General features: G+C 38.1%; 1 protein-coding gene across 2 annotated transcripts in view; it reads left to right on the top strand.

The window, feature by feature from the left end:
- astn1 (astrotactin 1) overlaps positions 1–23,149 on the top strand; it is a 378,530-nt gene that overhangs the window by 130,205 nt on the left and 225,176 nt on the right. For both annotated transcript variants that reach the window (XM_030073613.1, XM_030073612.1), the window contains exons 11-12: positions 2,811–2,948; positions 14,051–14,201. In XM_030073613.1, the coding sequence (XP_029929473.1) occupies positions 2,811–2,948; positions 14,051–14,201 (289 nt within the window). The remainder of the gene's footprint in view (positions 1–2,810; positions 2,949–14,050; positions 14,202–23,149) is intronic.

The following is a 23,149-nucleotide window of genomic DNA, read 5'->3' as shown; positions in this document are numbered from 1 at the left end:
TGGCATCAAGCTGACATCTCCAGGAAGTGCTTTGATACATTGCTTTTCCAGTTAGCATGTTTTCTGCAGGGAACCTTTTCATCCATATTCTGTCCAGCCGAGCAGTTTAAAGTCTCTTTGTCCTCAAACTGCTCCCACACAGCCATCCATCCTAATTTAAATGTTTCGGGCTCTGCTTTGAACTTTGACAAACAGCTTCATCGGCTCCAAACGTTTGGAAGAGACCTTGAATATCAATGAGCGCTCGGAGGGCCTGCCATCAGCTTATTTGCTTAAACAGATATTACCATTAAACATAGAGGCAAATGAGGCAATTAGAATCACACTGGTATAGAGAGTAAAATAAAACAAAATAAAAAATGCAAGCAAAAACTTCACTGAAGTGCTGGAGGAAGTAGATATAAATGTTGTGAATCAGCATGCAAACTCGCAGTGTTTGCCATTCATGTGGTATTAGCAGCCAGGAGTTACACTGAATACTGCAAACATGTTTTTCACTCAGTGGCCGTTTTCTCATGGGAGCTCTTTTTCCACCAATATTTCCTCTGCGGATGATACAAATAAGCCATATAGCAGCATACTATTCCCCAGGTGTCTATTATAAAGGAGTGCTTGTTAAGTAGCTGCTAATTTGTACTTGGTTCACCAATATGCGTCATACTGAATCACAGGGAATTTGAGTGCTCCTCTGCTGCACAGGGGCCCCATATGAAGCAATGCTGCAATGAAAAAAAAAAAAAAAGATAAGACTAGAGGCAATAGCGTTCTAAAAATAATACAGAAATAATACAGTTTTAATAGACTTGCCACCCTATAATCATTTAAAAGAACTCAGTACATTGTGTTAAAGTGGATGGAGGGACAGCAGGAGTTTGATCCACTGAACACTTGAGTTTTAAACAAGCCAAGTAAATTAAATAGATGTAATTAATTGCTCCAGTTTTAATCAAGGTTTAATCATTCTTTCCTTAAAGTGACTAGTAAAGCATGCTGTACCCATGATCCAGTGCCCTTTCCTTATGCTAAGTTAGCATTTTATTAAATGCAAATTGAACAATGAGAGTGAGAAAATGTGTTTAGTCTGCAGAAAATGGTTGTTAACCATTTAATCAACAAGTTCCCCCTTTTTGTGCTACAAGTAGCCATGCATAATTCAGTGGCGCTAATAATGCATTTGATGTTAATCAGGGCGCAATGTTTAACTTAAAAAGTTTTAAGCATTACATTTCATCTGCAAAGTGTTTAAAGATTGATGGAATTCATTGACTCGCAAATTGAAGAATTGTTTTTGTGTCCTTATTCCAGACATCTGTTGTTTACAGATGTGTAGTCTTGTTTGCTCACTGGTGAGAATGTTATTGGCCCTTTTTGTCTGGGTTCACATTTAGTATGCATTTAGTCCATTACCACACAGTCCTTCTGTTCAAGAAATAGTTATGCAAAATAGGATAATGTTAGTGAAGCTTAATACAAACAACCCATTGGCAACTTGACACCATTTTACCAAATTATTAATTCATCAAAAACATTAGTCTTTGCGCTGTAGCCATTTTTGTGAGACATTAAGCCGTGCACATTTAGAGGGGCACAGCAGCAGGGGGGCCTTTTGAAAAGCCACTGAAGGTACATCCTTTGAAACAGAGAAAGTAGTTACAATGCCGGAGAGGAATCACTATGCTTCTTCATTATAACACATCTGTAGAGCTCTCACTCACAATAGTACCATTATTTGGTAACCCACCTCTTAGATCAGTCAGCGCTGACCTAATCACCAGACATCAGCAGTGTAATGATAAATGATCGAGGTCCATTAAAAACCTATAGAGAGAGGAAGCCGAATCATGGCCATCAGCTGCTATGATGCAGAAAAAGGTGCAGTGCAGTGTTTTGGTCAGTGGAGGCAGTGCTGAGCACTTTGCTGAACTTAACTAGGTTATATGACAGTCAATGGGGATAAATGCTATAAAATGATCATAACATTTGATCCAGCTATTTATGAACTACTGAACTATGTGTTATTGTTACACAACCCATTTAAGACATAATTATAAGATGACATGAAACTGATGGTTATGGTAAATTTCATGTAAAATTTCAGTACTGAAGTACTGAAGCTCTGTGATGTTGAGAGAGGGATTTTTTAAAAAAAAATCTTCCTAAATGTTTCCATATTTCATTCATCTAAGCATATTGAAATATATCTTATTAATCAGCATTCATTTTCACCAGTGCACAGTAAAATAGAAATATAATTTAGGGAGTCCCTTTGACCGCTGTTGGTTTTACTTTGTTTAGCACAGTTTTAGTGCTCTATGCTGCCCCCTGGAGGTGGCCTGAAACATTCTTGTAGATACAATATATTCTATTAGCTTTTGCTGCTAAGAAATTGAGCGACAACTCTTATGTGTCAGTGAAAATTTTGTTTAATGTATGTTTTATCATAGTTCAGCATCAACTAAAAGTGCTTGTCACCACTGACATTAGATGGAAAATATTCTTTAATTGTAGGGAGGAAAATGGAAAAGGCACAAACGAGAACAAACAATATCCAAAGGCAAACTGTCAAGATCATGTACACAGCTACAACATCAAAATATTAAATCAGTCAGAGTCCTTGCAAGAAATGAAATTTTGTTCTGTATGTATATATTCTTTAAAAAAATGTATTTCTCTTTCACTGACTGATTCTGTTCTCGACAGGACATATGACACTTGTACTTCACTGATTTACCTGTCTGCTGTTCTTTGACACAAGCCAAGCTGAAGCCCTTAGCCTTATTTCTCTTACATATCCTTCTATCCAACCACAGATTCACCTACACTTTGGGAGAAGGAATGTGGCTGCCACTGAGCAAAAGCTTTGTCATCCCCCCTGCCGAGCTGGCCATAAACCCCTCGGCCAAGTGCAAGACAGACATGACGGTCATGGAGGACGCTGTGGATGTAAGGTAAGACACGGCACTTGCTTTTGCAACTTTTTTTCTCACCACTACTTTCTGGGTAGGAAGTTTTGGGGAAGTGATGATAGTAACCTTCATTAAAGAAATAAGAAGAGCTCCATAAGGCTGTGAAGCAAGGTAGGATTTTGCTGACCACTGCACCAGATGAAACTCACTGAAGTAGGAGTTTCATGTGACTTCTGCACTCAAGCATTACCAGGAGTTTCTTGCCTCTCTGTCCTTTATTTTTTCAGCTAGAGATCCCAACCACAATATATATATATATCGTGAAGTCAATATATACATATATGTATATATATTGACTTCACGATAAACATTTTTCAATCCAAATTGTGGTTGTTGACTCTTTGAACCGATCACTGTTGTTTATTCTCATTTAATCAGCATTTCTCTTTTATTTACTATTGTTGCAGAGCATCTTAATGGCCCTGTTCACTTGATGCCAGACACAGTGAACTCTCTGTGGTCATGATTCTGAGGGTAATGAAATGCTGAGGTCCAACACAAAATCAATCACACAACAGCAAAAAAAAGAAAATAAATAAGAAATAGTTGGCAACGCAGTGCCATTAAAAAATAAATAAATAAATAAAGTAAATAAAAAATGTAATAGTTAAATGGTTCATAATTCCTCCAGAGGAAATGTGCCCTGTGTGCAATGGTCACTTTTTGTCTGGGCTGCAAAGAGAGAGACAAAACTGGGCTAAGGCAGTGCTGCAGTATTCAGCTGAAACTGAGCTTACAGCAGCGCCACAGCAAAATCTATAGAACTGTATCCCACAGCAATAGTTAACAACATGTGAGATGGATAGTTCACCCGTTTAGAAAAATCTATTATTTCACTCCCACCTTAGCTGTTATGTAGTTAGCCTCCTGCCATTGAGGTGGACTTCCCCCCAGCGAACAGTCTTTGAAATAACCATCTTAATCCACTCAGATTGCTTAATAAACAATTTTGATGATGTGTAGCAGGATTTTTACAGTCTGAAATGGTGTCTAAAAAAATCAACAGTTGAGCTGTTTTGTTTGGAAGGGGAAGTTGGCTTCAACAATATGATTGTCAGTGCAGTGCTAATCCCAAAATCCAATGGGCATATTCAAAAAATGTGAAGTCCATGAGGACAAAATGCTCACACTTTACATTGGACATGTGCATTTTAGTTTTGGAAATTAACACTTGTAAGGTAATGTTAAACATTATTTGAGCTGAAAATGTTGTGAATTTAGCAATTTAAGTGGATTAAGATGGTTATTTTTAGCTGTTTTATAAACTAGACTAGGTACATATTAGGGGTTTACGGAGAGACACCACTATTTGTATTTGTATTTGTTCTGGGGAAAAATAATTTGAATTCAGATTGGGGAAGTGGGCTCAAACCGGATTTTTTTTTTTTTTTTTTTTTTTTTTTTTTTATAGTTGGATTTTAACCAACAAATAAATATAAAATGACTGACATTTCTGCTTATTAAAACTATGCAGGTTTAGGAATCTCACTCTAACGACTATGTATTCTGCAAATCAAAAGAAATATGATATTCATAATTTTTGTGCACTGTGACTGTTATTGTCTATTGTCTTGGTCCATCTCCATCCGCGAGGCAGGATAAAATGAAATTTGCGGGTTGACACTATTTAAGATTAAAGGGCTGGATGTCAAAGACAGTCAAACTAGTGTTGTCCTTGGCAAGTAAACTCAGATTGTGAAGTAATTGCATGTATTATTTAAAGCCGGACTTAAAGAAAAATGTTTGTCAGGGTAATTTATTTGGTAGAAAGCCATTATTCGGTACTTGCTGAATATAGATTTGGATTCGGGTGCATCCCTAGTACATTTATTGTTTTACGGTGAAATTTTATAGAGGCCCATGATGGGTTTACAACTGCCCTGCACACTTCTTTTTTGTTTTCCTTTCTCTATCTTGTGATACATATTTGTGTGTGTGTGTGTGTGTGTGTGTGTGTGTGTGTGTGTGTGTGAATAAGAAAATAAAATAAATAAAAAAGAATGAATGAATGAATAATAAATTAATTAATTAATAAATAGGTTGCCTTAGTGTGATAGCTTTTTTTTTTTTTTTTTTCCACTGAATACAAGTACACATCATGGAGGACAAAAATCAGAAGCTTCTTCTTTTCCTCCTCTCCCCTGCATTGTACACTTTTCACAAAGCTTTCCTTTGCTTTTATTTCATTTTGTAAAAAACAAACATTTTTATGCCACTTCATGATGTAAAATTCTGCTGTACATCATCAATGTCAAACTTTGTTTATTTAACAATTTGAGTGGATTAAAGTGGTTATTTTTAAGAACATTAGCTGGGGGGAAGTCCATCTCAATGGCAGGAGGCTAACGATTAGCATTTAGAGCATCCAGATACATAACAGCTAGGGGGTACATGAATAAATATCGATTTTCTGAAAATGTGTGAACTATCCCTTCAGTTCCAATAATCATACTCCATCCCTTTAACTTCTAGAAGTAACCATACTGTCGATGTTTACCATACTGTCGATGCCCCTCAATGAGTGTTGCATGTGTGTATGTAAATAAGCATGTAAATGTGCTGGTCACTCCGTTTGTGGGAGAAAATGTCATAGTCCAAGCAAAATGTACAAGAGAAATTCTCCTTAAAACAAGATACAGTAATACCAGTGTGGCATTAAAGGAAGATGAGAGTGTTTGGCTTTATACTGGTATCTTAAATGTCCCCTTGGTTTTGTGAATGCACCCACACAACATTTTACATTAATTTGATTTTGATTCAAAATGAATAACCGACTGAAGGACAAAACGCGTTGTACTACTCTGCAATTATTGAGTGTTTTATTCTGCTTCTGACTTGGCATATCAGACAACACATGTGACCTATGGTGAAGTGGTGGCTGAAAAGGCTGGCTTTGCACAGTTTCTTCAGTGTGCCTTGAGTTCCCTGAAAACAACCATGACACATGTTATTTTATACTGTAACTTTGTAACATTCAGTCCATTTGCTTAACAGAATAGTTCACCCAAAAAAAAAAAAAAAAACCCTCTTGCCACTTGAAACCCTGGCATGTCAGTATAACGCACAGCGAGTTATCTGGCACAGCTCCACATCAGCCTTCTTCAAAAGAGATGGAATGAATAGAGAATGAATGAACGGGGCCGGCTTTCGTGTTCTAAACTGGAGTATGCTCTTCAATATCTAGATTTTCTGCACTTGTCCTGCACCCCGTCAGCCGTCAGTACCGTAGCATGCAGCTGTTGCCTTCAGTTGCTTTCAGAAATATTGTAATTATAGGTAGAGCATGCTTGAATGACCCAATAAAATGGTGAATACAAAAGGCAAAATCAAATGTTGCATGATGGCCAAGATGTGCCATTCTCACTTTTGGTAGCACGTGCAACAACTTTTGGCCAATACACGCATCAATTACAGAAGTGCTGCGTATATTCTCCACTGCAGTATTAAGACTACGGCACAGAGGAGCTCTGTACCACTTCATAATAATCTCCAAAAAAGCTACTTTTCTCTCATTTTGTTATTGCTGGCTGAAGAGTACTATGTATCACTATAAAACTCAAAAGTACACGCTGACGAGCAGCACATGAACGAAGCAAGACTCCTCCGCCACGTTGCTGTAGGGCAGCCAGAGCTCTGAGTGGGAAAACTCTGAGAGATAATGAGGTAAATATTGGACTTTCGGACCCACAGTGCAACCATTTGGCTGCACAACACTTACCGTGCGAGCTGTTTGGAGTAATTTTATGGTGATTTTCTTTTACCCTCTTTGGAGCTCTTCATCCCAGGTGTTTTTGAGAGGGCTGCTATGGAGCTGTGCCTGCTCGCTGTGTCTAATAAAGATACTCAAACTTCACTAGCACTTCAACCAGACTTTAGGTAATGCATTTCAAAATATGATACTACTCTAATTACAATATTTTTTTTCTGTAATAGTAGCACAGGCATTGCTGCTGTAATTTCAATAATTCAGTAATTACATTAGTTACAAACCTAAAACATCTTATCCTAAATCCTAAATCTCACACTTTCAAGTCATGTCAGATGTCAGAATCATGAGTTAACACATAAACAAGCCAGCAAAATACTGTTTATCTGTATTAAAAGCCTTAAAAGAAAGATTGTGCCTAACTTTATTTAGCCATTTACTTTTTTCCACATCCCAACACTGGTTTCAGCTGACATGATGGTAAGCAATAAGTACATACTAACCAAATTTTCACTGTTGGGTGAGCCATGCCTTTAACACCTTAAAGTTGCAGCAGTTAATTAGGATGTGGTGACAATAAGTTCATTGCAGATATGGGAATGGTTTGGGGCAGATTTTTATTTTTTTATTTTTATTTTATTTTATTTTTTTAGACTAAAGCAACAAATAAATAAGTTGTTGCTGTCGGATTTTAGCTGTGTTGAAAAGAACTGCTCTGCTTGTAGGTTCAGTCATTAATATGTTATATCAGCCGGTGAAAGAGAGTAGCCAAATGGACATTTATTTACAGTGATGTTGTAGATTATTGCTTGACTAAAAGACTAAAATAAGGCCACCCCAGTACATGAATTTCACCCTGAGGTGCTCTTTGCAAAATTAATTCGTGCTGCTATTGAATTTTCATTCTCCCCACCAGACTGTACTGATTTTCTCAGATATTAGGTCAAAGAGTTACATACCGTTTTAAGCAGAACTGCAGGGGCCATCATTCCTCACAGCAGTTGTTAAGCTGATGGTTGTGGCGGAGGTGGTGGTAATTATGTCGGTAATCCATGCTAAGTGGGTTTCCCCTCCACCAAAGAGAGAAAGGATGTAGATAACTCTCTCAGACCGTCAATATGAAAAATTTCATAACTGAGCACCTTCATTCATCAAGCAGTATACTGGCTGCTGGCACATTTGTGAGGTTTTGAAAGGTGAGTAATAGAAAGAGCATTCGGTGTATAAAGTGATGACTGACATTCTATATGTTTCTTTGTCTCCTAGTCTTTTTGGCATTTTCATTATTGTGCAAATAAACTTATATTCAACAGTAAATCTCAAAATAGTCACACACTGAAAATGCATCAAATTTATAGGATTACCAGAGCGTAAATCTTCATAGTTACATTTCGCTTGTAAATGATAGCTGACAGTAAAGTAAGTGAAACATGTTCGATAATCAGTATCCCACATAATGTTCCTCCTGCTCGAATTAATTTTCATTGAAAGCACATTTTCCTGTAAAGCAGAATCATCTGAGATGGCAAATCAATTGAAGGGCTTATCCAAGAACATCTCATAACCTTGCAGCAGTTCCTCATACACAACAAAGGGTAGCCTATATCTCCTTTCTTTCACCAGTGCACAGTGGCTGAAGATGCACCTCGTTCTGACTGCACCTGTGCGTCCATGCACCACATTGCAGCGTCTCATGCTGCCTGCACTGTAAATGTCAAGTCCATGCGGCAAGACAAAGTGTAAACGGCACATCCGATTTATATGACTTTGGCAACAGCAAAAGGGTTAAGTAGTGGTGCAACAGCAGACACAGAGCATCAAAAACAGACACCAGACATCCATTGATGCTTTGGGAAAAGATGTTGTATCACCATGCTTGCAACTTATCTCGACAGCCTCATTGATTAGAATAGGAGCAAGAGGGTCCAGTTGCACTCTAATGGGTAGGAATCAAATGCAGGTAAGGACAATACTTAAGCAAAAATGTGCTTTAGTAAAAGTAAAATTACATACTTGCAATACTCAAAAAAGGACAAATTTCACAAAAAAGCTACTCAAGTACAATACCATTTCTAAATGTAATTACTTACTTTCACCCCTACCAGAGAGTATGCAGCTATAAGAGTTCTTGGCACCTGTTATAGCTGAGAGCTTGAGGAATATAGAAGGGACGAAGTATATGATGCATTTTTTGTAATACATAGTTTGGCACATATTTGCAAGCAGGGGAGATCTGAAAGGATGGTCATGATATAAAAGTGAAAATCCCAAGCTCAGTTAGACGATGACTTTGTGCTGGAAGAACATGAATACCATTAACAAAAGGGCAGAATTTCATTTGATTAATTTGTCTCTCACAGAAGTTGATTAATTTTCAGACATGGAGATTTTTTCCCCCTCTGGGACACATTGTAATAGTCTGGGAGCCATTCAGCTTTTTCTCACAATGCTGAACTGCAGGCTGAGAAAAATGGCACCGAGTCTCTTTGTCCATTCATCAAATGTCAGGCAAGAAACTGATCATACACAACACTGCTCATAACGTTCAGCATAGAAAATATATTACTCATGCAGATTACATCAGATGTTGTTTTTTAAAGGTGCTGCATGCTGCATTTTAATATATGGGGTCATATTTGTAGATTCATTTTTACACATTATGGGATTACTGTAAACAAATGGGACCATCATGGATGAGGTAAGTAGCCTCTACCAACGTCAGCACTGCATTTTCATTTGTGTGTGACTGTGCCAGACTTTGCAGGAGATCTGGAGGAGGTCGCTGTTCTTTTAGCTCAACTAGCAGATGGTGGAACAAGTGAAAGGACAATAGAAAAATCACTTCCAACCTGTTAATCCTTTTCACTGAAGCAAAAGACAACATGTTTGTGGAGGGACATCAGGAAGGGGAATCACTGTCCTCTGTGTACCAGGAAGTAACAAGGAGGGGAAAAGTGATCTTCGTTTTTTAGCAATGATAAAATATGTAATAACACTCTGTGGTGTCAGTAGCCATACGCCTGAATGCATTATGCATGCATAAAAGGTCAGTGTTTTTGTTTTGTTTGGTTTTAGTGACTGAGTGGACTTGCACCGATGAGCAGTCATCATAGTATTGGTATTGATGCAGAAGCGGTCCTGCAGCAACATGCACAATAAACTTCAAATAGGCAGGAATATATTCTCTTGTCTGTCTTTCAGATTGTTTATCATTTTGTTGCTTTGTTTGCATGTGCTATTGTTGTTACATTTAGGCCTATTGTGCTACAAAATGAGGGAATACATTGTTTTGCGTGCAGTGTGTACTTGGCTTGCTTGTCATGTTTCTGTTGTATTATTTAGCTGGTTGGTTTTCTGTTGGCTGATCTCTGAAATGCATATTTATGTATATAGGTGGTATTGTATCATTACCGTTTACAAATGACAATTCAATTGTGTGTGTGTGTGTGTGTGTGTGTGTGTGTGTGTGTGTGTGAGTGAGAGTGAGAGAGAGAGAGAGAGAGAGAGAGAGAGGGAGAGAGAGAGAGAGCCTACATGGTAAACCTGGTCATTCATGTGCATACTATGAGATAAAGTCCTGTCGGAGCCGTGGTGCCCACTAAGCAGATCGTGCACAACACCTTGAGAATTTTAATAGTTATAAATATAGTTTTAGTTTTTTTACTCCTAATTCAAATTCACTTTTTTATTTTCGAAGTAATTATTATAATTATATTGAAAGGAAGATAACCTTAAAATGATCATCTTTTGGACCTGCATTGATATAATCATAGTAAAACACAAGGGCCCCAAATGATTTGTTGCCTTGGGCCCTCAGGTGTCTAGGGGAGGCACTGAGTGTTAAAGTAGCATTTAAAAATTTGACACTTTCAAATCAGCACAGTGACGGTGATTTAAGTCCACCGGTCTTAGAAATTGTGCAGTACTGCATGTTTTGGTGTTGTCATAGATAAAGCCTGAGATGCAATGACTCCTGTATGTTTTGCTCTTTACTTGTACTTGTGTTTGTTACTGAGTCAGCTCAGACTGGGCACTTCGTCCAACACAACATATTCCCCCTCTGGTCATGCGGTTCAGGGCATGGCTCTGCAGTAGTTACCTTTTTCCCCTACTGTATGTTTGCACATTGCTATTCCCCCATCTTTTTCAATATTTTATTTTCATTTGGCAGCATTCTTCAAGAAGCTGTGCAAATAACTCATTTCCTTCAGATCTGTGATCTGATGAATGCTCTCTTCAGCTTCCCCCGGGGGCCACGAGGAACACCACTCCCACCTTCTTGAAGCTGCTGATTTACTCTGCTTTTGAGCTCCATTCCCCCATGTTTGATAATCATTTGTCACTGTGTCTTGCTCCCTGGCAGGAGCACAAATAGAAATGGGCTATGATCTACCCTCCTTCGATTGGCTGACATCATGGCTGTGCAAAAGACTGACTCAAGTATCAAGCTTTGTTTTTTTTTTGTTGTTGTTTTTTTCCTAATGTATTTACTTGTGCTTCAGCAACATCCTTCAAAAGTTGTATTGAGCAGAGGATCACACGCCTCAGTAGTTTCAAACACATCTATTATTTCACTTGCACCGATTAAGATTGCAGTGTGTTTAATTTCTCCTCTCCTTTTGGGCTTTGTGAAAGATAACTGAAAAAATAAAAATAACTCTTTTTGCAGTTTAAACTATTTGAATATCAAGTAGGGGACAAACATCAAGGCACACTTATCTGTAGACAGACTTTGAGCTGAAATCTTTGCAGCCTTTTTATTGTCCTGTTAATTGTCGACAGAAACTTTCACTTCTCTCCTAGAGTTGAATTAAAAAAAAGAATGAAAAGAAAAAGAAAAAAAAACTATTGCAAAGTAAATTGCAGGGTATCACTGGGCAATTAAACCTTGATAGACTGTACTTTTCAGGAGCAAATTGTCAGGATGAATGGTTCTTCATTCTGCTCATTTTGACGCTCATTTAGATATGGCCCTCCCATTGCTCAGTTGTCCATGTTAATAGCAGCCATAATTGAGGCTTACATTTATTGGCTCTTTCAACTGCAGACAGCTGCCTTGGACAAAATATTAGATATAAGCAGGTCGTATTTATTGTCCATTCATTTCACGTGTGCAGTATTTTTATTTCATCACAACTAAACCGCAAAAAAAGAAAATATATTTGTATTCAAATAACTTTTTTTTTTTTTTTGACGTGAACTAATGTCTCAATTTGTGGACTGCCCATATCTCTGTCTTCAAGCAGTTTAATTAGTTAACCCTCAGACACATGATCCACGCAGCATTTATGAAAAAGATAATTTTAAGGGGCTAATTCTAATTGCTTGATAAAGTGATCTTGTGCTCCGATGCTGATGATATACATCAAACAGGTCTGGTAAACATTTTAATTGTCTGTCATTTTAATCAGAGATAAGCTGATGTGATGCAAGCCATGACCAACAAATGACTTATAATGAGAATTTCCTTATGGGACGACTTCTACACCTACATATGAAGACAGATGTTGTTGTTGCATCTTGACAATAATTACATTTTCAAAATAATTTAGCTGTTTTTCAGTGAGTTTCATCATCTTCCATACCTCTATTCAATGGCCCCCCTCTGAATAAATGACAAAGAAACGGACAATTATAATGGAAAAATTGGTTTGTGAGATAGCATCAGTTTTCCTGTGAGAGGCAAAGAAACCTACTGTCTATTTTTTTTCCCCTAAGGGACAGCAGCAGAACGCAGGTTTGAGAGTGTGTATGGGGGGGAGGCAAACAAAAAAAAAAAAACAAATACCAAACTTGTTTTTTGGAGAGCCTGAGAGGTCATCATTTTCTCTCCCAAGGCAAAGCTCATGGCAATGCTATTACAGAAGTTCTTGTTTATCATCGCCAGCACAATCCCTCTTCAAATGTAGCTGGGTGATTTAGATTCCATAAAAAAAACACTGTAAGGTTGCCTTTGCTTTGTTCTTCATCACAACCTGTCTCGAGTGCATATTTAAGTTGGATGATCCTGACCTTGCAAGGTGTTTAGGATGCACAAAAAAAATCATGGTAATTTGAAAGGGATTGCTCAAAGCAGGGTTATAACACTCATGTTTTATGCCTTTCATCTCATGTGTAGTATCCACTGCTTTGCATAGCAGCCATTGCTCTGAAAGCTCATTGCTTTTGGCATGATAATGAAAAAGATCATGAATTAAAAATACAGATATTTGTCTTTTACAAATACACAGATTTGCTCATTGAGTTGCAGTTAAACACTGTGTGTGTGTGTGTGTGTGTGTGTGTGTGTGTGTGTGTTGGGGTGAGGGGGGGAGTGGGGGGTGGGGGGTGGGGGGGGGGGGGGGGGGGTGGAATGTGCCACAGAGTAGCATGTTACAGCACCTCTATTACTTGGCCACCAGCTGTTCATTAAGAAACACTGAAGCATGAAGTAGGGAAATATGTCTTCAGCAGTTTAAATGAGAATAAAGCGTATGTGTTAATGGTAAATGCATGCGAGCTTGTTGCTCACATGCAAATCAGCTCTGGTCCATATTTGGTCTAAAGGAACAGTTCTACTGTCTGCTGGGAGAGCACTAGAAACCAAACAATACAACGCACACCTCTGCCAGCACTATCCAATTGTCAAAATATTCCAGTTCCACATGTTGTATATTCACTAAAATATAATGACGCCCATCATCATACCCCCCTTTGGCCAATCAGTGTGAAAAGGTAATCTGTGCTTCTTTGCCATGTGACCAAAGTTTCATGATATTGCAACGTAACCCCTGTCCAACTCTGCTGGCTGAGGCTCCACTGGAACTATTTTTGTATACACGCTAATAATCACAGAATACAATTGCTGAAGTTTGTCTTTTATTTTATTTATTTATTTATTTATTTATTTATTTTTGCATTTGGTTATCAGAGAAGCAATGGCATGCAGACTGCAGAGAACTGAAGGACACTGTAAGGCAGCTAGAGGGAAAATGAAATTGATAAAATAAGAAAATGAAATGAGTGTTTTTGTTGAACATGAGCAATTCCTGCGGCTCCACCTTATGATTTACTATGATAAGACAGTGTTTTTTTTTTTTGTTTGTTTTGTTTTTTTTTTCATAATAGTATATTTTTTAAGAACTGCAGCTATAATTGAAGCCCTAAGTCTAAACCTAATTCCTGACATTATAGATACTTTTGAAATTGTGGTCAAGCCACAATATTATAATTTCCTCCAGGAGTCCTTACAAAATGATGGAGGCTTAAACTCAAAACAGTCTCCAAAAAATACAGTAAAAACATACATGCAAACACACAAATACACACAAATAATAAATGATACATTTTTGTTCACTCTTCTATGTTGTTGTTTTTTTTTCCCATCTGACTTTTGTAGAGAGGAGTTGATGATCAGTTCATCGTTTGACAGTCTCGAGGTGCTTCTCGACTCGTTCGGGCCCGTCAGAGACTGCACCAAAGACAACGGCGGCTGCAGCCGGAACTTCCGCTGCATATCTGACCGTAAGCTGGACTCCACTGGATGTGTGGTAAGTCATCTTTCTCTAGACACACAATGAGTAAAGATATATGGACATCAGTGTGCAGGTGGATGTGAGCTGCCAAGGGATAGCAACAGTAGTAGAACTGCAGCAAACTTTGTACCACGCAATTTCAGGTCCTTTTCACATCTACTGTATTTAGTTAGGTTGAATCAAACCCTAGTGCATTTGGGTAGGTGAGAACACATTAATTAATAGATATGACAAGGTCAAAACTTTGGAAGTGTTTTTCGAAAAGTTTTAAGACTTTCAAAACAGTGTTTTGAAAACTGTTTTGAAAGAACAATGGTATAATTTATACATTCTGTGTACATGTTCTTTTTTCTTTGGCGAATCCATTGATTTGCTTAAATTTGGAGCACTGGCCTCAGATTTGCGATGTGGTTTTGCTGCCATGTTTGCCACATAGTATCAGTCAGGAGGTGACATCACATCTTGAAACAGTTCAGTCTTCCATTTCAAACTCAACATCTCTGCTAATCAAAACCTGGTGCACACCTAGTACTCAAACCTGAGTCGGCTTGACAGAGGTGGTCTCAGGTTGCTTCCAAGCGAAGTTCTGAGTAGTATCAGTCGCTCACTTTTTGGTTAATATTCCTTTGATTCACAGACAAAAGGAGCATGACTGTTATGAACATTAAAGACCATGGTTCAGGATATTATTGTATTATGGAAATAACCTTTTCTCTTGATGCGCTTTTGTCTCCGACCAAAATTAGAGAACGTCACCTTGATTTATATACTATGATCCGCTTTGATTTCATTCGTGTTACAGCCAAGCAAACCAAATAAGAAAGTAACAATGTATCAAGTGACATGTTCAAATGTGAAAGCAACCTCACAGTATACTAGTGCACCACTGAGTCTCTACACATCCTTTACAACTCTGATGAAGATGAACAATGAGTACCCAGTTCATTGCTGGTTCATTTCCTGTTAAGGGACTGTTGTAATGAATACTCTGTATTTTGATTGTTTTTAATCACTAGGCCTCAGTGTTGAGGTCTGCTCTTTTTAAGCAATATTTATCAGCATATCTGCAAATTAAGATGACCAATGATATCAAAGATAGCAAGCTGAAAGATATCCCAAAATGTATCTGAGTGGACAATTTGACTTCAGTTCTTGTCTGCTGTACCTCTTATACCGACAGCACATTCATTACCTCCAGGTGGTACTTAGCAACCAGGAGATGTACCAGCCAGCTTTGTTTTCTTCTCCATCTGTTGGGGGGCTCCAGTAAAACTGGTCTGGTTATTTACAGAATCTTAGCACCGTCTGCTTGTGTTTTGCTTCCCCTAAATCCCCTCTCCATAGATGGGCTGTCAGGCACCATCCCCCCTAACAATTTAATTTATTTTCGAGTACTTTGATGCACTTGAGTAGAGCTTTCAGGTGGGCTTGGGAGATGCTAATTATGCAATCGAGTTTGCTTCATGTTTTCTCTTACAAAGCATCTCAGTAAGCACAGGAAGGGAGCTTCCAAGATGCTTTAATGGGAGAATGTTTCACTTATAGATCAGTGGGTATGCATGTACTTGCAAGCAGTGTGCCAGTTCAGAGGGAAACATAAGCATGCATTATTTTGGATGTAGCGGACGAGCATGTAAAACACAGTTGTAGCCTGTTTATTGATCGTATCTCTTTCATCATTCGGCTTTCATCACTTCATGTCTTTGCAACTTGAGGCCAAAATGAGATTGAAAAACTATGGTAAATTATTCCGCATATGAGAGCTAGAAACTGATTTTCAACTTATGTGTTTCTTCAGCATATGGCGTATGTGCTGAAGCATCATATGCATTTCAAGTGCAATATGATGTAATGGAGGGTACTGCATTTACATTACTGAAATTAACTTCACAAATGTGCATTTCTTCTAATGCTCTTATTTTAAACATGGTTTGGAATGATGCAAGCGCTGTTAACTAATTTAGATGCAGGCATCTGTATTAGTTAAAAGTTCTGAGTACAAAAAGTAAGATGTAAAATGTGCTTACATATCTTACAGCATTTTATGAACTTCTTGCTGTACAGATGATTTGGCACAAGCCCTACTTTGAAGTTTTGAGATGTGATTTTGGAGATGCGTGATATTGGACTGGTGCTTTAGTAGAATATTCTGCAATCGCTAGTGTACAATTGCATTGTTTTGCTTCTAAGCACACTGTGCACCACACTGTGTTTAATAGAAAAATTGTCTTGTTACGAAAGCAGACAGTATTTTTTTCTCAACGTAAACTACTCCACTCATCATACTTTTGCTATTTAAAGTACAGATAATTTTCTTAAATATTAGTGGTTTTTGCTTTGCTAATGCAGTAAAGGTTTGGAGCTTCTTGAAGGTGTGGTGTGCTGTTCACAATCAAAACCAAACGTGAACAAAATCACTTTGTTTATTTCCTGTGAGGGTGGAAAATTCTGCTAACCTGCTGCTCAGGAAAATTTAATTTTCCAGCAAAGCAGTTAGATTTCATCACAAATTTATTGCTGCCTCCTGAAAGCACTGGCCCTCATGTCATTCTGCTGGTGGTCTGGTCTCTTGTAAACACTTTCAGTGCCTGCAGTCCACCATGGTAGGACAACAACATGTTGCAAGTTATCTCCTTGTCAGCATTTGTCTGTCAGAGAGCAAAATATTCATCCAATTTCCATCTTGTATTCATCCAGTTCCCATCTTCCCATCATCCAGCTCTTTTCTAATTTTATTCTTATTTTGACACATATAATTACTGGATGCTTTTAAACAGCATGGAATCGCCAACATCTAGAAGGCACATTTTGCATTGTTGCAATGTGTTGCAAATCCTTGCCAAGAGCATCAGTCTGCTGAAGAACAAAATATCCAATTTCTTGTGTCCCTGAAATTATTCTCACATGGATCCAAAAAATAACGATGAAAAGATTTCATGCCAAGGCTTTGAGGTCTCATGAGATCCTCTTCTTCTGTTCTGTTAATTATTTATTGTCTTGTTATATTTTCATCCCCATGAGCTTTTTGACGGAAATTAGGATCATTTTTTAAGGCTGATGAACCTTTGGAATACCACTGATTTCAGTACACCAGTGTGTAATTTCTCCTGTCATTGATAAGCAGATGTCCTCCACCTTCCCCAGTAGCTTACAAAGAGAGATAAATTTATCCCAGTCTAATGAATTGCCCTAATTGGGATCAATAAAGTTGTCTGAACTAAACTGAACAATTTTAAATCTGTGATTTTACACTCGGGTAGAGCTCCATTGAGAAAGAAGTTGACAATATCTAAGACAAGATGGAAAATGTGATTACAGAGAGCAGCACGGGGATTTTGTGAGGAACCAAGGTAGAGTTTCTGGATCACTTATTAAATTAATGCTATTTTGAGCGTGACAGCTGTATGAGTCTGTCAGTGTTTAGCGGCATGTTTCTAGGTTTTGTTTCTTGCAGACTTTATGTTGTAGCAACAGAGGTTCCAGTTCACATTTCTAGTTCATGTTCACACACACTCACACACACACACACACACACACACACTGAATGCACAAAACATTAGGGGTACATCTCATGAAGTACAGTGACGAGGTGAATCCAGGTAAAAGCCATTATCCCCATATCGATTTTCTTTCTTAAAACTATAGCTGTCACACAAGAGGAGATGTAGACAAAGAGAAGCAGGGAGTTAGAGAAGTATTTTTAACCTTAGAGACAGTTGAGATGTGGATTGTGCGAAAAGGGGCTGCAGCTCAATATCTGGCAGATCTCTGTGATATTTTGTACAGTCGCTGTGCATTTAACTTTCCTTGGAGAGCTTTTTTTTTTTTTCTTAAATTGAACAGTGTTCCATTTTAATTTGACATGTCATCATTTTGATATAATTTTAATAACCAACTCTTAACTTTGCCACAAACACACGAAGTGAATTAAAGGATGCACACACACATTCCAGTCCTGTCCGCCACCGTAACAGCAATGCCCCCAGCTGCTGTTATGCTGCTGCATATATTACTGTGTGTTTTAGTAATTACCTTGTGACTGTCGAGCTTATAAATGAGCCTCTCATCCGTCTAATCAGGGTGGTAAACTGGCTGGGTCCCAACGCTCTGATTCCACACTAATCAATTAACACCTTGTCTGAGTCCATGCTGCCAGTAGCTGTCCTGTCTGTCTGTGTTTAATATCTTTCCTTGCGTGAGAGTCGACTGATGCTGGCGGACTGGACTGACCGACCTGCTCCATCTCGCTGATGTATTGCACTCCTGGGGAGAGGCAACGCATGGCGCCTGTGGAAGTGAGAGCATAATAATCGCTGGATGATTGTGAGATTAATTAGTTTTCTCTTGCCACTTGTCTTCTCTGCAAAACGGTGGAAAATAAGGCCGGTGTTGACATTGCAGATTGCCTGCTAGGATGGAATGACGAGATTAGCCGGGCTCCGTCGAAAGAGCACTTATTTCGCATGCGACTTGATATATGCTCCTACAGTGCAGCACACAAGAAATGCTGGTCATTAGGACTGTTTCTGTGTGTTTTACAGTTATTTGTATTGGACTTCTGCTTTAGTAGACAGTGTAGTGCATGGAAAGAATGAAGGGTTGTGTGTACATGGTGTAAGCAACTAGGATGCCCTATTAAAGGTTGTGTGCTGGTAGAATTTATGCACTCAGTAGAAACATACATTGCCTGGGTGGATTCCCAGTTTGGTATTTAATCCTTCAAATAGATAAATAGTTGCATTTGTTTCACATTATGATGCATTGCATCCTGCTTTCTTTCACGCTACCCGGAGGAGGTTTCACCCTACTGAAAGTGGTAATCTTTGAGATTGTTGTTCTATTTTTTCTCACTTTATTCTCACTTTTTTCACAGCATAATGTTGACAGGTATGCTTGGATTTTATGTTGGTGGAGTTTCTGTAGTTGGCGCTGTTTTCTCTGTCTATGCAGCCATCACAGCTACCTCTGCTCATGCAGTTCATCTGTTTAATCTGAACAAACCACTGCCACTGCTGCTGGAAATGTAGCATCACCATCAACAACACCTCACCTGTTTTCTAGAGGGTTTTTTTTTTTTTTTTTTTTTGCATTGTTTACAGCAGCAAATATACAAGCTTTTATGAACTGCCTAGCTGAATCACTGTTGTGATAGGCAATAGAAAGCAACACAGACTTTTTCTGTGAAAATGTTGTTTTAATTGCATCAAATCGCAAAAAAAAAAACATAAAAGTATGAGTATCTGAAGTTCTCTCTATTAGGTTCTTGCTCATTTTGATGGCCAGTTTCGATTCAATTTCCATTTTCTTTTGTTTTCATCTTTGTGTTTTATCTGGTGACCCGAGTGATAAATAGCCCAGCTGCTACCTCAAATATTGCTTGGAACAGTCAAATATTTTAGCCAGAACCAGTGGTATTTCAGTATTAATTCTGAATGACACTGTATGTTGCTGGCCAAAGCAGTTCTTCTCACCACTTTGTATTGACGCAGTTCCCCTTCGGCAGCAAAGACCAATCTTGACTTGGATCACATTTTGGGACACTAAGCAGTGTTGAGTGGAGTCAATACCTGGCAGAGATATAGCTAGACCTCAGCCCTGGAGTGGAATAGGAGCACATTAGATTGTCACTACTGATGTTTCTCTCCTTAGGTCATGGGATTTATGTGTGTGTGTATGTGTGCGTGTTCGGGCATGGGTGGGTGTATTTAGACTCAAACAACAGATAAAAAAGCATTTAGTCAATTGCATATATGTGTTTATACCTATTGAAATTTTGAAGAACATGTGCTTTTGGGAGCTTCAAAACTTTGATAATGTAAGGTCATGCTTCAAGGCCTTTATTTATGTTTAAGGTGAACTACTGGTCAGTGCTTTATTTTGTAAAACATGGGAATTGCTTTAAATTATTGCAAATAGCGGTTCAGCCGCATATGTTAAACACATTGATTTCATATTAGATGTCCTTGTGATGCAGGCAAGGCCATAGCAATAATGCTTATACTGTCATCTGTATTTTGGAAACGTCTCCCATATATCCACCCATATATCCACAATTGTTAAAGCAGACTTTTTCATATTGCCACACATTTTCCTTTTGGTCCTTGCCTGTCTTCGTATCAGCAACCAGTGTTCCACTTTATATTGTTTGTGATGATAATGGCATTTTTTTCTCTGATAAAAATTTGTCCCACAAAAATTTGTTATTCATGATACTGCAGCGTGTTGATGTACTGAGGTGCATAATGTTATGCACTTCATAGTTCATAATGTTAAGAACAGCAGCAACAAAACTAATGAAAGTGAAAGCAACACTGCTGCCAGCTGCACTTTACAGGAGTTCACTAAAACAAAGAGAGCAACTTCACTTTTGTGGAAATGGTTTGGTTTAAAGGTCAGACAGACAACAAACCAGAATATTGTATTATGTAAGCCGTGTAAGCTAGCAATCAGGCAGATTTGCAGCTTAATAGCTAATGCTAGCTTGTTGTAAGAGTAAACTAAATTAGTGTAGACACTGAACTTAAAACAAGCATTATTTTTGGCAACATTTCCATGATGAATTCCATCCTTGTCTAAATCCTCATGTTGATAACATTGTGCAGCAAAGTGAGATGTGGAAGTAGCAAATCCCAAGTATCCATGAACACCATACAGACACTGAAGGTCACCTGTTTTGTTTAGAAAGTGAGGACCCAAATGATGATTTATGATGATTTAAGTGCCACTTAGTTTTTACTGAATATTTGCAGGGAAGCTGTGTTACTTCCATGTTGACATTAAACTATTAACACTTACAACACTTATTTTGGTGCAGTTGTGTGTTGCTGCAATTACAAATAAATTATAACCTTTTTTGTCATATTGTCATTAATATTGTCACTGCAACAATACCTTGAAATATCACCCACCTCTAGCAACAAGTGGACCTCCACAGGCTCCCTCAACAATAGAAAGGTCCAGCTATTGAACCCCACTGTGTGGTCCAGCCAGGCCTACAGCTGTCATTCCTCTATCTTCTGCAGCCTTAGAGAATAAATGTTACAAACATCATATGGAGTGAAAATGGTGAAAATAGATTATGATGATATAATAATTAATAACATGTTTGTCTTGCTGCTACCACTGATTGATATAACATAGTAGTGGTTCATCCTGTGTACAGTTCATGAGAGCTTGGACATTTGCTCTTGTTAAGACCTGGTGTCTGGTAGCTCTTTCCAGGGGAAAACCTTAAGGCTCACAGGAAGTAATGTGTTTCCAACAGAGGCAACAGCAGTTTATTTGGAAGAACTGGGTAGTTAACATGAGCACCTTTCAGAAGATGAACTTCATTAACAGAAACCCCAAGGAAAAAATTATGTCACAGTATCACCCACTCAGCTTGACTGACAGTTGATCTGTGCAGTGCAGAAAAAAAATGCAGCAATTTAGACTCAGCAGAGTTTAGCATCAAAGATGGAGACAAAATAAGAAACAAAAGAAAACTGGGAGCTCATTGATTGCCACTTTAAATGTTTAAAAGAAAGCACAATGAAGTCAGCTCACTGAATCTTTCATAGACTGCTTGGAAAACATTCTCATGGCCGCACTCCTCTCCTGTCTTGCTGTATTCCTCCGACCCACACTCACACACACACTAAGCTTTATCTCATGTACACAAGTTGGTTGCCCATGGTTGTATTGCTTGTACAAATTCTCGACATCATGGCTTCTTTCCTGAAGTGATAGCTGTGTGAAATGTGTCAACATTTAGTTAGGGGGGGGAAAAAATGTTTGTTTTTGATTTCTGTAATTAGTTGAACGTCTCTGTGACAATATGCACGTCTGCTTGGCTGTGGACTATCTGCTTATTCCAAACCATGGTGTTTACCTCCTATTTAAACTCTTTATCGCTCCCATTACTAATGTTCTGAAGGCACACAAGTAATCATATGTGTGAAAATGCTTTTGATTGAGTGTTGATAGTGTTGACTGTTTCTGCTGACTGTGATGCAATTTAAGTAAATTTGTTTAAAGTGTAAAGCACTGAAAAAACAGATTAGAAAACATTCAAATTATTGAGGAAACTTGAAAGGATGAGGACATTATGTTGATTGTGTTTTGAAAATGACACTGTCATATCTCAACAGCAGTCATAGGATCTTAGCCTTACGAATCATCAAGAAAAACATTCCCTTGCACGCATACAGACATCTCTCTTTCTTCAAAGAGTTTATTTCGGACTTGGTATCTAACTTAAACAGCTTGTTAAGTAGCACCAGTGGTTTGAGATGGCGTGCTGAAGCTGTAAGTGGTCACTGGATTCAACATGGGCTTCCTTTTATGGGAAAATTGTAGAGCAAAATCCAAATCCACGGGGGAGAAGAGAAAATGAAACATGTTTCAAAGTACCATGAGAAAAACTTATTTTGCTCTTAAAGTGCATGAAATATGCATTCAGTGTGTTTTTTGTCATAATTAGCCATGCAAGCCTCAAGTGGTGGCTAAGTTGAATAATGATGTATAGCTTGGATTTCACAGAGGTGCTAAATGTTTTACAAAGTTTTCAATTTTCAGTTTTCAAAAAATACAAAGTGGTATGCCTTTTCTTTTCTTCTTCTTCTTTACTCTGGGAATTTCATTTGAAATGACTTATGCTCTCACTTATATAACAAAGGCTTGACTGTTCATGTGTCTATGTATTGTGTATTTGCTGCTGTGCATTATTACTGTGTAGTCTGTTTGTTAAAGTGCAATGATTTCTGAGTCTAAAACATATTTCCCTTTTTGGGAGTATATCCTATCCTGTACTATATGATATCAGTGTAAAACCAAAATGCAAAGGGAAAAACATGTGATATGCTATTCATTTGGTGTCCTAATTACTTGACCAAATAATATTTTCTTTGGACCAATATTTTACTCCCAGCTCAATGCTTGATTTTTTTTGATTGTATGATGCTTGTGGAAAACAGTTTATTTCT

This window comes from Myripristis murdjan, chromosome 17 (genome assembly GCF_902150065.1).
Source record: "Myripristis murdjan chromosome 17, fMyrMur1.1, whole genome shotgun sequence".
In the NCBI taxonomy this organism is placed as follows: Eukaryota; Metazoa; Chordata; class Actinopteri; order Holocentriformes; family Holocentridae; genus Myripristis; species Myripristis murdjan.
Note: the sequence above shows the minus strand (reverse complement) of the source record. Positions and strands in the feature narration are given on the sequence as shown.